This window comes from Macaca thibetana, chromosome X (genome assembly GCF_024542745.1).
Source record: "Macaca thibetana thibetana isolate TM-01 chromosome X, ASM2454274v1, whole genome shotgun sequence".
NCBI classification, from domain to species: domain Eukaryota; kingdom Metazoa; phylum Chordata; class Mammalia; order Primates; family Cercopithecidae; genus Macaca; species Macaca thibetana.
This window is the reverse complement of record NC_065598.1, coordinates 49,065,524-49,079,211: the sequence shown is the minus strand read 5'-3', so window position 1 is coordinate 49,079,211 and position 13,688 is coordinate 49,065,524. Positions and strand designations below refer to the sequence as shown.

At 42.5% G+C, this 13,688-nt stretch overlaps 1 protein-coding gene across 34 annotated transcripts in view; it reads right to left on the bottom strand.

Moving 5' to 3' along the window:
* The window catches only part of LOC126945669 (G antigen 10-like), a 107,551-nt gene that overhangs the window by 59,057 nt on the left and 34,806 nt on the right, over window positions 1–13,688 (bottom strand). For 5 of the 34 annotated variants that reach the window (XM_050775775.1, XM_050775774.1, XM_050775773.1 and 2 more), the window contains exons 2-3: window positions 11,405–11,493; window positions 10,777–10,930 (exon numbers count right to left, since the gene is read on the bottom strand). The exons of 16 other annotated variants lie outside the window; for them this stretch is intronic. In XM_050775775.1, coding sequence (XP_050631732.1) covers window positions 10,777–10,930; window positions 11,405–11,485 — 235 coding nt within the window. In that variant the 5' untranslated portion in view covers window positions 11,486–11,493. Of the gene's footprint in view, window positions 1–5,609; window positions 5,711–7,927; window positions 8,054–10,776; window positions 10,931–11,404; window positions 11,494–12,527; window positions 12,587–13,688 lie in introns of those variants that run through there. 13 more of the 34 variants (XM_050775781.1, XM_050775780.1, XM_050775779.1 and 10 more) reach the window with 7 other exon arrangements.

Below are 13,688 nucleotides of genomic sequence, written 5' to 3'. Positions count from 1 at the left end.
AACTCTATTATTGGCCAGAACCTGTGGCTCACGCCATAATCCCAGCATTTTGGTAGGCCGAGGCAGGTGGATCACCTGAGGTCAGGAGTTCGAGATCAGCCTGACTAATATGCCGCAACCTGTCTCCACTGATAATACAAAAATTACCCAGGCATGGTGGCATGTGCCTGTAGTCCCAGCTACTCGGGAGGCTGAGACAGCAGAGGTTGCAGTGACCTACAAGATCAGAAAACTGCACTCCAGGCTGGGTGACAAAGTAAGACTCTATTTCCAAAAATAAAAAATAAAAGTACAAAATAAAAAAAACCTCTAATATTAAAGAGGCAGTATTATTACCTCTGTGTTATTAAAACCATAATACTCTGGAAACGACACCCTACAATTTGCATGGTTAATAGATTGCCCACCTTCTTCTGGCAGTTTCCCCGGCTCTGGATTTGACAGGCACATCCCCTTCACATCAGGACCATCTCCACGCTCACACCCAGTTTTCAGCTGAACCAGCTCCTGGCTATCAGCTTGCAGCTCAGGCCCTTAAAAGAAAAAAAATCAATTTAAGCAGTAAACCATGGAATATGAATAAGAAAATAATATTCATGCTCACAGTGTTATTAAATGAAAGCCTTAGGCTCATGTAGTAATAACTGTGTTAATAAGAATCACAAGAACATTATCTGAGGAGTCTGTTGCCAGAAAATAGGAAAACAGGGTTTTCCAAATATTACCCTCTTCCTTTCTGAAGACTGCCCTCACACAGCTTTGTCACCTCCTTTGCACATATCTGTGAATGTATTTCTCATTGTCCTTGTCATATTAAACACTCAAGGCTGAAATCCCGTCTCTCATTAGCAATTAGACTCCTAGCACCTAGCAAGTTATATGGCATGAGTAGCCACCAATAAATGGTGAGTGAAAAAAGGTCTCTAAACGATAAATGAAAAAGCCCAAACTGGTGAACATTCTGCAAACCAACTGTTCTATCTATCCTCTTCACAAACATCAGTATCATGAATGACAAAGAAAACTTAAGGAACCATTCCAGATGAAACTAAAAAGACATGACAACTACACGCAAGACATGATCCTGAACTGGACTCTGGATCAGAAAATTAAATTCTATAGAGGAAATTATCTGGGCCGGACGTGGTGGCTCACACCTATAATCCCAACAGTCTGGAAGGCCGAGGTGGGCAGAGCACTTGAGGTTAGGGGTTTCACCTGGCCAACATGGTGAAACCCTGTCTCTACTAAAAATATATTTTAAAAAAAAAATTAGCCAGTTGCCATGACAGGCACCTGTAATCCAAGTTATTCAGGAGACTGAGACATGAGAATCCCTTGAACCTGAAAGGCTCAGGTTGCAATGCACCAAGATCGTACCACTGCACTCCAGTTTGACTGATGGAGTGAAACTCCGTCTCAAAAAAACAAAAAATGGGAAATTACTTGAATAACTGGCAAAATTTGAGTATATGCTGTATATTAAATGACTGCAGGTTCTCATTGTTAAATTTCCTTATTTCGATCATTGTGCAGTGATTATCCAAGGAATGACTTTTTCTTTCTGAGGATATACACACACTCAAGTACTTTGGGTAAAGGACCATAATACCTGAAAATTTACGCAAATAATTCACCATTAATAACAATAAATATAATACAAATAAGGGTGTGTGAGCGTGTAGGCACCAGGGTAAGAGAGGGAGAGAAGAGATAAGAAACTAATGAGGCAAAAAATATTAACAGTTGGTGAATCCAGATGAAAAATATATGAATTGATTGAAATTCTTGCAACTTTTCTATAAATATTATATTTACAAAATATATCAAATGAAAACTTAAAATAATATATGATGACTACACTGAACATTATGAAGACAGGGGATTTTTAAATTTGTGGTAAAAACTACACATAACTTAAAATTTATCAACTTAACTATTTGAAAGTGTTACAGTTCAGTAAAGACTTATGTTTCCAACATTACCAGCAACTAGGAACAAACTTTACATGTTTGCTTTCCAATACCACAAAACATTTAGTTATTCATTCACTCACTTATTTACTTACTTATTTACTTATTTCTTAGCGATAAGGTCTCACTATGCTTCCCAGGCTGGGCTTGAACTCCTGGACTCAAGCAAACCTCTCACTTCAGCGTCCCAAGTAGCCGGGACTACGAGTACACGGCACTGAGCCCATTGAGCCCACTGAGCACCATTGAGCACTGAGCCCATTGAGCACCTTTCTCTTAAATTACAATCTAAGGATAAACCATGGGACATGTATAATTCCTATATTCAGCCATAGAGTACTAAGAGCAGTGCGCATCAAATAAGAAATCTGATGTCTACAACACAGAAACGATTTCAATTACAATTGAAACGTAAATTTCTGAAGGACTGATTAGCTGAATGGATTTGAGGACTATGAAAAATCTTACAGTCAGGACATCCATTCCCTATTGGGGTAAACAGAAACTCAACTTTGTTCAAATGAAGTTATATTTAGGTTCAAAGGTCCTAAATGTAATATTCCATGAATGAACCCCAGGTAGTACAAAATAACATTATTTGTCAATCACAGAAAATATACTGCCCCAAACTGAGAATAAGGGAGAGGGTGGACAGCAATTAGTGGGTATTGTTGTCCGTCATAGTCTAGAAACCTTTAACAGTGAATTACTAGACTAATCCATGACCTGATACATAAAAGTATTGCTTCAAAATGTTTTATCTAGGAGAAATTATTTCTATCTTCTGTTAATCTCAGGATAATTATTTTTAAATTTTCTAACCATAAAAAAAATTTAGTCACCTCTTAAAGCCACTTAAAAACTCATACTAAACCAACTACATGTATGGCAATATCCTGATTTATCCAGCTTTTATCCAACTTACCATATAAAAATATCAATCAAAGGAAATGGTGACCAACATTCAGCGACACAGTTTTTGGGTTTGCTCCTACTCCTAAGAATTGGGTCTATTTTGGGGCCAGTACTAAGCTACCTTATAGTAAAGCATTGCAGTTCTAAGCATTTTAAGCAAAATCATTTACTATTTTCACAGCAACATAGATGGTAGGAAGACGCACACTTTGGAAAAATAATACAAATTCTGTATTCACCAGTCAAGTGTTCTTGGATATTTGGAAAAATAATATAAATTCTGTATTCACCAGTCAAGTGTTCTTGGATAAAACACAGTCACCGAGGCTTCATTCTCTTTATAAAGTGGAGAAATTTTATCATAGTGAGGGATTTCCCTAAGCTAAGCTGCAAACTATACCCTCTTCAATTTTCCAGTCAATTTCCCAGCATTGTTTGCGTTGTTTTCTTCTCTCCTGCTTCTGGTATGTGACAACGCATCTCACACACACACACACACACACACACACACACTTCCACAAGCATTCTTTCTTTGCCCTTCACCTTGAGCTGCAGATGCTCCCTTATCCTTTCTCTCCTGAGCAGGTGCAGGATCCTGACTTTGAGTTGGTGGTTCCAGTTTTTCAGGTGTTTCGTGAACATACTGGATGGGCTAGAAAACATGTGTGTGTGTACAATTTAAAAGTTTCGTTATTAATACATGTCAATAAAATATACACATATACATGTATAGATACATATATATAAATACAGATAGAATACATAGAATCTACTGATCATAATTAAGCCTAAAGACATTTCTCCAACTCTATTCTATATGCTTCATAAGGTTACTCTACCTACAGAAAGGTAACTCTGATAAGAGATACCCACAAAAACGTTGGAAGCGATTATACGCTATGGTAGAAGTATACAATTTAAAATTAACAAGCATGAGAAGGAAGTCATATGCAAAAGCTGCAGAACACAAGAGGAAAAAAATCCTCCTGAAACATTATTTCCTTCATGAGATGCCATAACCACTGTCATAAGATGCCAGCCTAATCAACATGAGAAAATCTCATCACTACAAAACAAAAAAAAATCATAGAAAAATGAGCTAGGCATACCGGCATGTACCTATAGTCACAGCTAATCAGGAGGCGGAGGCGGGAGGATCGCTTGAGCCCAGGAAGTCAAGGCTGCAGTTAGCTCTGACAACACCACCGCACTCTAGCCTGGGTGATGGAGGGAAATGGTAGCCAACATTCAGCAACACGGTTTTTGGAGTTATAAAAATACAAAATAAAAATGAATGAAGTTTTAAAAATACAATGTGAACCACAAATTTAGCAATCTAATTCCTGATATTAATAGATGAATGGGAAAAAATGCTGTGGTAATCAAAATAGATGCACTGTTTGATGAAACTCAACATAGATTCAAATGAATATGCTTAGCATATTTAGAACAGAATGGAATGACTTACTCTGAAGAAGTCCATCTACAAAAAAAGGACAGTAAATATGACGGTGAAATGTTGAAAGTTTTCCGTTTCTCATCAGGGATAAGACAAGGATGTCCACTATCACCATGGTAACAGGTGGGTCTGCGCAATGCCATATAATCAGAAAAGGAAATAAAACTCTTTACAACGGCTGCAACAGTCCTGGTGCGGAGGCCCACGCCTGTAATCCCAGCACTGTGGGAGGCAAGGCGGGTGCATCACTTGCACTCAGGAGTCCAAGAACAGCACGGGAAACATGGCAAAACCCCATCTCTACAAACAATACAAAAGGACAAAGAAAAATAAATGGCAGAAACAAAATTGCTCTTATTGAAGGATGATATGTTTCCGTATGTTGAAGACTGAAAATGATCCAGAAGTAAACTTTTAGAAATCATAAGCATATTTCACAAGGCTGCTGGATAGAAAACCAATATATAAGAATTATGGGCCGGGCGCGGTGGCTCAAGCCTGTAATCCCAGCACTTTGGGAGGCCGAGACGGGCGGATCACGAGGTCGGGAGATTGAGACCATCCTGGCGAACACGGTGAAACCCCGTCTCTACTAAAAAAATACAAAAAAAAAAAACTAGCCGGGCGAGGTGGCGGGCGCCTGTAGTCCCAACTACTCGGGAGGCTGAGGCAGGAGAATGGCGGGAACCCGGGAGGCGGAGCTTGCAGTGAGCTGAGATCCGGCCACTGCACTCCAGCCTGGGAGACAGAGCGAGACTCCGTCTCAAAAAAAAAAAAAAAAAAAAAAAAAAAAAAAAAAAAAAAAAAAAAAAAGAATTATGTCTCCGCCGGGCATGGTGGCTCACGCCTGTAATCCCAGCACTTTGGGAGGCCGAGGCGGGTGAATCACAAGGTCAGGAATTCAAGAGCACCCTGGCCAAGATGGTGAAACCCCATCTCTACTAAAAATACAAAACTTAGCGGGGCGTGATGGTGGACGCCTGTAATCCCAGCTACTCGGGAGGCTGAGGCAGAGAATTGCTTGAATCCGGGAGGCGGGGGTGGCAGTAAGCAGAGATCGCACCACTGCACTCCAGCCTGGGTGACACAGCGAGACTCCGTCGCCAAAGAGAAAAATGAAAGAAAGAAAAAAGAATGATGTGTCTACATACCAGCTCAAACAGTTGGAATATAACATTTCAAAGAATGATACATGTCTCACAGCATCAAAAAGCTAGAAATAAAGTTCACAAAAGATGCGCAAGACTTCTTTGCAGAGGGCTGTAAAGCTTTATTGGGAGAATTCTAATGAACAAATTTCCAACATAAGAGCAGCCTGCATCATTTCAGCGTGTCTTCTTTTAACACTGTCATTGCTTTTCACCTGTAACAGAAACATAACAATTGGGAACATGACTTAGCAACAGATTATTTAAATGCCCCTAAAGACATACAAAATACACTACACTTTGGGTTTTATTAAATGGACTAGAAACAGAACACTAAGGGTGATCCTGTGTCTTACATCAAATTAAACCTCTCTATACACTTTGAGGACGGACCTGCAGAATTTAAAGGTAATTTCTTCCCTAAACATCCAGTGCTTCCTTTCAATTCAAAAGCACTTACAATTCACAGTCAGCAATTTGGAAAACACATGTGTAAAACATATTTCAGTTGATTAGTCAGGAAGTCCTAAAGTCATGGTCTTTCAACTTTAAATCTGATCAATCCATGTCTCTAAAGCTGAAACTTACATGTAACATTTGATATGGTGAGAGATGATTATATCACATATGTGTCGACAGTCTTATTAGAAATACTGGCTCATGAAGACTGACAGTGCGGCAGGCAGCGTGCATAGCACAGACATCTTACTCACACCCATGCTGAGCATCACTGACCTACATGCCACAGAGGATAGGAACTAACCGGTCTCTCACCAGTTGATAACTCTGTCACTCAAGGTTTCCGTGAGGAAAGATTTTAAACGCAATTGTTCATTAAAAGCCAGACAATCCCAGGCTGGGCAGCATAGTGAGACCTCATCTCGACAAAAAAAAAAAAGTTTAAAAAAAATTTTTTTTTAAAATTAATAAATAACTTAGGCACGGTGGCTTGTGGGCTTGTGCATGTACTTTCAGCCACTCAAGAGGCTGAGGTGGGAGGACTGCTTTAGCCAGGGAGCCAGAGGTTGCAGTGAGCTGAAATCACACCACTGTACTCCAGACTGAGACTCTGTCTCAAACAAACAAACAAACAAAGAGGTGGGAGAATTCACAATTTGACAAGATACTACGATAGGTATTCAGCTCTCCACAAGGAAAAACTAGGATGAAGCAGAGTGACCGCTCACTTTCTTAGTAGCAATGAAATCTCAATTTAGAGATTTTCAGATGACTCAGGCCAGGGTTTCATGATATGGGATCAACACATCATGCGAACCAGATGATCTCTGTATCCCATGCATTCTATGCAACAGGATCAGAGTAGGAAAGAACCAGAAGGGAAAATGGTTTTAATTTTTTTTTTTTTTTTTTTTTTTTTGAGACGGAGTCTCCCTCTGTCGCCCAGGCTGAAGGGCAGTGGCCTGATCTCAGCTCACTACAAGCTCCTCCTTCCGGGTTTACGCCATTCTCCTGCCTCAGCCCCCTGAGTCGCTAGGACTACAGGCGCCCGCCACCTCACCCGGCTAGATTTTTGTATTTTTTAGTAGAGACGGGGTTTCACAATGTTAGCCAGGATGGTCTTGATCTCCTGACCTCATGATCCGCCTATCTCGGGCTCCCAAAGTGCTGGGATTACAGGCTTGAGCCACCGCGCCAGGCCGGGAAAATGGTTTTAAAATCTCTGACTTCAACTCACTATTTTCATAAGAACCAAAGACAGCTTTAGAAGTGAAAGGACTCACTCAGCATCTCGCCAAGGCTGTAAGAGCTGGTATTAGAACCCGCATCAGTGCTTCGGCATTTTTCACACCAAGTGATGGGTGTTACAAATGTGTTATGTATTTGTTAAAAGCAGATCTTTACAAAAGCATCTGAAAATTATGAGCTATTGGTTCAAGGATTTAGACTCAAATCTTCATTCAACATGGCTTTGACTCAGTTTGTTTCTATATCTGACAGCCTATCAGTCGGGTGCTGGGGCCTGAACTACGTTTCAAATAACCTTTCTATATAAGAACTCTAGTATTACAGAGGCAGTACTGTTACTTCTCTGCTATTAAAAATATAACGCTGGGTCGGGCTCCGTGGCTCTCGCCTGTAATCCCGGAAATTTCAAAGGCGAGGCACGTGGATAACCCGAGGCCAGGAGTTCGGGACCAACCTGTGCAACGGAACAAAACCCCATCAATACTAAACATACAAAAATTAGCTGGGAATGGTGGAGCACGTCTGTAAGCCTGGCTACTCGGGAGGCACACGCAGGAGAATGACTTGAACCCGGGAGGCTGAAGTTCCAGTGACCGAGGTGGGACCACTGCACTCCAGCTTGGTCGACAGAGCGAGACTCTGTCTCAAAAAATAACTATTATTATTATTATACAATACTGTGGAAACAGACACCCTACGATCTGCATGTCTAATGGATTGCCTACCTTATTCAGGCCTTTTCACCTCCTCTGGATTTGGCAGGCTCATCTCCTGGACATCAGGACCATCTTCACGCTCATAATCGGGCGTCGGGCGAACCTCTTCCTGGCTCTCAGCTTCAGGCTCTGGCCCTTGAAAATAAAAAATACATATCAATTTAAGCAGTAAAATATAAAATGTCAATAAGAAAATAATACTCATGCTCTCTGAGTTATTATATCAAAGCTTTAGCTACTGTAATAATAGATGTGTTGACAAGAATCCCAGGAACATTATTTCAGGAGTCTGTTAGCAGAAAACAGGAAAACAAGGTGTTCCAAATATTATCCTCTTCCTTTCCGAAGACTGCCCTCAGACAACGTTGTGGACTCCTTTGCTCTTCTCTGTTATTCTACTTCTGATTGTCCTTACCTCATCAAATGACTCAGGGCTGAAATCCTGTCTATCACAGCACTTACACTCCTAGCACTCAGACTCTCCTATGGCCTGAGTAGCCACCAATCAACGCTGAGTCGAAAAAAGGTCTTTAAAAAATACACGAAAAAGCCCAAACTGCAGAACATTCTGCAAACCAACTGGTCTATCCTCTTCAAAAATGTCTGTATCATGAATGACAAAGAAAAATTAAGGAAACATTCTAGATTAAAGGAAACTAAAAACACCTGAAAAGCACACGTAAGACGTGATCCTGAACCGGACTCTGGATCAGAAAAAGAAATCCTATCAATAACATTATCTGGGCCGGGAGTGGGGTCTCACGCCTGCAATCCAAACACTTTGGGATGCTAAGGTGGGCAGATCAGGTGAGGTCAGAAGTTCAAGACAGCAGTGGCCGGCGTCCGTAGGCCCAGCTACACGGCAGGCTGAGGCGTGAGATTCCCTAGAACCTGGGAGGTGTAGGTTGCAGTGAGCCAAGATCGCACTACTGCACTCCAACCTGGGCAACAGAGGGAGACTCCGTCTCAACAAAGAATAACGAAAGGAAGAAAGAAGTTGTCTGGGGAGCTGGCAAAATTTGAGTATGCACTGCGTATTAAATGACTGCATTTTCTCATTGTTAAATTTCCTGATTTTGATCTTTCTGCAATGATGATCCAAGAAATGACTTTTCTTTGTGCTGACGATATACACACCCTCGAGTACATAGGGGAAAGGACCATGATACCTGAAACTTTATCTAAACAAGTCAGCATTGATAACAGTAAACATATATCCGCGTGTGGGTGTGTGTGAGTGTGTGGGCAGCCGGGTTAGAGAGGGAGGGAAGAGATATAAAACCTACGGAGAGAAAGCTATTAAAAATTGGTGAATCTAGGTGAAAAGTATATGAGTTCGTTGTACTATTCTTGCAAATTTTCTATAAATGTTATGTCTTGAATATAGACACAGTAAAAATTTTAAAGAATATATGACAACTACACTGAAGTTTAGGAAGAGAGGAGGTTTTCTTTCAATTGTGGTAAAAAAATACACATATCCTCAAACTTACCGTCTTTTTTTAAGTGGTACAGTTCACTAAGGAGTTATGTCTGCAACATTACCAGCCACTAGGCACAAACTTTGAATCTGTGTTTTCCTATACCATGAAACCTTTATTTATTTACTTGTTTGTTTGTTTGTTTATTACTGATGAGATCTCGCTATGTTTCCCAGGCTGGGCTTGAACGCCAGGGCTCAAGCGATCCTCTCACCTCAGCCTCCCAAGTAGCTGGGACTATGAGTGCACGGCATTCAGCCCAGCTTGAGACCTTTCTCCTAAATGACAATCTGAGGATAAACCACAGGACATGCATAATGCTTATCTTCAGCCGTAGAGTACCAAGAGCAGTGTGCATCACCTAAGAAATCTGAAGTCTACAACATGGATAGGATTTCAGTTACAATTACAATGTCAATTTCTAAAGCACTGATTAGCTGAACGGATTTGAGGACTATGGAAAATCTTACAGTCATGACACCCATTACCTACTGGGATAAACAGAAACTTAACTTTCTTCAAACAAAGTTATATTTAGGTCCGAAGGTCCCAAATGTAATATTCCATAAATGAACCCCGTGAAGAACAAAGCACCAAATATAACATTGTTTGTGAATCACACAAAACATACTGTCCCGCACTGAGAATAAGGGAGTGGGTGGACAGCAGGTAATGGGCATTGTTATCAGTCATATTCTAGAAACTTTTAACAATGAATCCCTGGAATAATCCATGACCTCGGTTACATAAATGTTTCCTTTCAAAACATTTTATCTCGGAGAAATGATTTCCATCTCATGTTAATCCCAGGATAACTCCTTTTCTGTTTTTCCAACCATAAAAGGATTTAATCACCTCCTAAAAGCCACTTAGAAAATCACTAAACCAGCTACCTGTATGGCAGTATCCTCGTATATCCGGCTTTTATCAAACGTACCATAAAAATATCAATCTAAGGAAACGGTGGCCAACATTCAGTGACTCGGTTTTTGGAGCTGCTCCTGCTCCTCTGAACTGGGTCTCTTCTTGGGCCAGTACTAAGCTACCTTACAGAAAAGCATTTGCATTTTAAGCATTTTCAGCAAAATCTTTCCTTCTTTATAGCAACATAGATGATAGGAAGACACAAACCTTGGAACAAAGTACAAATTGTGTATTCACCAGTCAATCCCGGCACCTCTATTCTCTCATTCATAAGGTCGAGAAATTTTATCACAGTGAGGGATTTGCCTAAGCTAAGCTGCAAACTACATAGCCTCCTGGCTTTTCCAGTCAATTTCAGGCATTCTTTCCACTGATTTCTTTCCTCCTGTTCCTGCTATGTGACAATGCATAACACACACACACATGCACACGCACACACTCAGACACACACACCAGCGGGCATTCTTCTTCCCTTTCCATCACCTTGACCTGCAGATGCTCCCTCATCCTCTCCCTCCTGAGCAGGTGCAGGATCCTGACTTTGAGTTGCTGGTTCCCCTTCTTCAGGTTTTGGTGGTTCCACTTCTTCATCACTGAACTGCTCGGGCTGGGGAATATGTGTGGGTGTGCAAATAAAGAAAAAAAAACAAGTTTTGCTATTGATACAAAATGTTACATATATACACAGAATACATAGCTATTTCTGATCATAACTAAGCCTAAAGACATTTTTCCAACTCTATTCTCTATGGCCAAGAACGTTACTCTACCCACAGGGAGGTTACTGTGAGAAAAGTGACGCACAAGGACTTTGGAAGCTATTATACTCTGTGTTGGAATACATGTGTACGATCTGTCATTAACAAACAAAGCATGAGAAAGAAGTCATGGGCAAGAGCTGAAGAACACGAGAGGAAAAACGAAAAATCCTCCAGAATCAACGTTTCCTTCATGAGACGCCATAATCATGTTTTATCAGCAGGAAAGACGTTTCTCAGCATTTCCATACTAATGCAACAACACTATCGCAAAAATTCATTTCTGCTAATAGAAAACATCGAATTAATATTTAAGCGCTCACCAGCATAGGCCCAATCACTTCAGGAGGATCTACATAGCGTCTTGGTCTACGCCGGTAGGTCGATCTTCCTCGCCAACTCATATTTCACACTGAAAACAGACAACCGTGATTGGGAACATGCGCTCCAGAGGGCTGCTATATTCGATCTCTTCCATGGATCAATGTTAACTTGTCGTTTTAATTTTGAAAATACTCTCAAAATAAGTCCCAGAGTGAAGCATACGTGTGTACGTTTTCTAAGTGCCTACAAAGCCAATTATGCTGGCCAAGCTGGCAGAGCAGTCATCTTAAGGCGTGTGGCAAGAGGCAGAGGACATTTTTTTCTAAATTTCTTTTGGACGCGGGGTCTCGCTGTGTTGCTCAGGCTGGAGTGCAGGGGCGCAATCACAGCTCACTGCAGCCTCGACCTCCTGCTCAAGGGATCCTCCCGCCTCTGTGTCCCGAGTAACTCAGACTATAGGCGAGCACCACTGTGCCCCGCAGATAGAGGTCATTTCTGATGAGGTTTAGTTTCACAAGCGGACTCCCCACGAAAACACTAGTGAATCACAATTCCCGTGATGGCTGCTTTGGGCAACTCCCGCTTCCTAGAGCCATTCACCCCCTTTCACATTAAGTTTGGTTGCACCGCACTGCCTCGCCCACTCCTTCCCACTTTTCCCGGACCTTCCATGGCGGACGTGAGACCTTGCAGTGCTTCTCACTCAGGCGCTCCACACTCCACGCCGCTGGGGGGCGCTCACCAGGCCGTAGCCTTCCCAGGTACCAGGTTCCTTCTTTACCGAATGCCTCACCCCCACCGGGCACCCCATTCAGGATCTGCCCTGTGTCGTCGGGGGTTCTCGGCACCTCGGGACTTCCATCCCCCAAACAGCACTCACCCCATCATCACCTGAGCCCCTGACCGCCTTCCCTCTGCGAACCACCTTCCTCCCTGTCCAGGCCCCCTCACGACCACAAAGTCGATGGTGGCCTGGTAGCCTGACAAGAGAAGGAGGACGACCTCGAGGTCCTTCTCCCTCAGAGGCCACAGACCAGGAAGCGGGATCCACCGGACCCACCCGAGGCCCTCTTCACACTCACTCACACTTCAGCCCCCGTTATGACTGGCCTGCAGACCTACCAGACGAATCTCAGTAGGGGAAAAAGAGTCCGGACGGCAAGAACGAGACCGCACTGGCGTTCTTCACGTGGGCTAACGGGCTGGGCGGAAGACGCCCAGTGAACATGCGCACTGAGAAGGGAGCCCAGAGAGCATGCGCGTCTGTGGGCCTGGGCGAGCTGCCGTTCCCAACCCCATGCCCCAAACCCCCGATTCCCATCCACACTGAGGATAATGGAATCCAACCTCCCTTTGCTGTTTCCTATGCTTCTGGGACTCGAATACCTCAAGTAGTGCTCCCCTCAAAACTCACTCGATTTTCAACTGAACCGACCCCGACACACACACACACACACACACAAACCCAGGGTCCTCTCTTGCCCTGGCCCCACCATGGGGACAAGAACCACGGTGACTGCCTGGAAAGACAGGTAGACCACCTGCAAAAACAGCAATAGCAACCTACCCCACAAGGAAATTGTTCAATGTGAACAAGTCACACAAAGAGACTGAAAGAAAAATGAATACAATCTCTAGGACCTGTAAAGAAATACTAAAACGGTATCTATCCTTTTTAGAATCAGAATCACAGAAGGAGAAGTGACAGTATTAGGGAAACGGGACAGCCAGAGTGGCACCATGTGAAAATCAACTCCATCTTGAAACTAGCAAGATACATAGTCCTACCAGTCACAACCCATGGTCCTAAGATGTTTGGAGTTGAGAAAACAGACGAAAGGTACCTCCAAGGACATGCTCCCACAGCAGCGGAAACTGCAGGGTTCCCAACACCCAACAATATATACTTTCAACATAATTATGCTGTCATGGACTTACACACTGGTAAGTCAAGGATAGTTGTCTTTAAATCAACAGAATGATAAATTTCATCATGCAAGTCTTTGCCCACCTGCACAAAGGTACAGATAAGTTTAGTCTTTATATAGATAAGACCCCTATATAAGAAAAACCTGATCAGGCCAAGTCTCACGCCTGTAATCCTAGTATTTTGGGAGGCTGTGCTGGCCAGAACACCTGAGCTGAGGACTTCCATCGAGAGCAGCCTGAGCAACATCAGAAAATCCCAAAACTACAAAAAACAAAGAAAAAGCCATCAAAAAATTACCTGGGCATGGTGGCATGTACCTAGACTCACAGCTACTCAGGAGGCTGAGGTGGGAG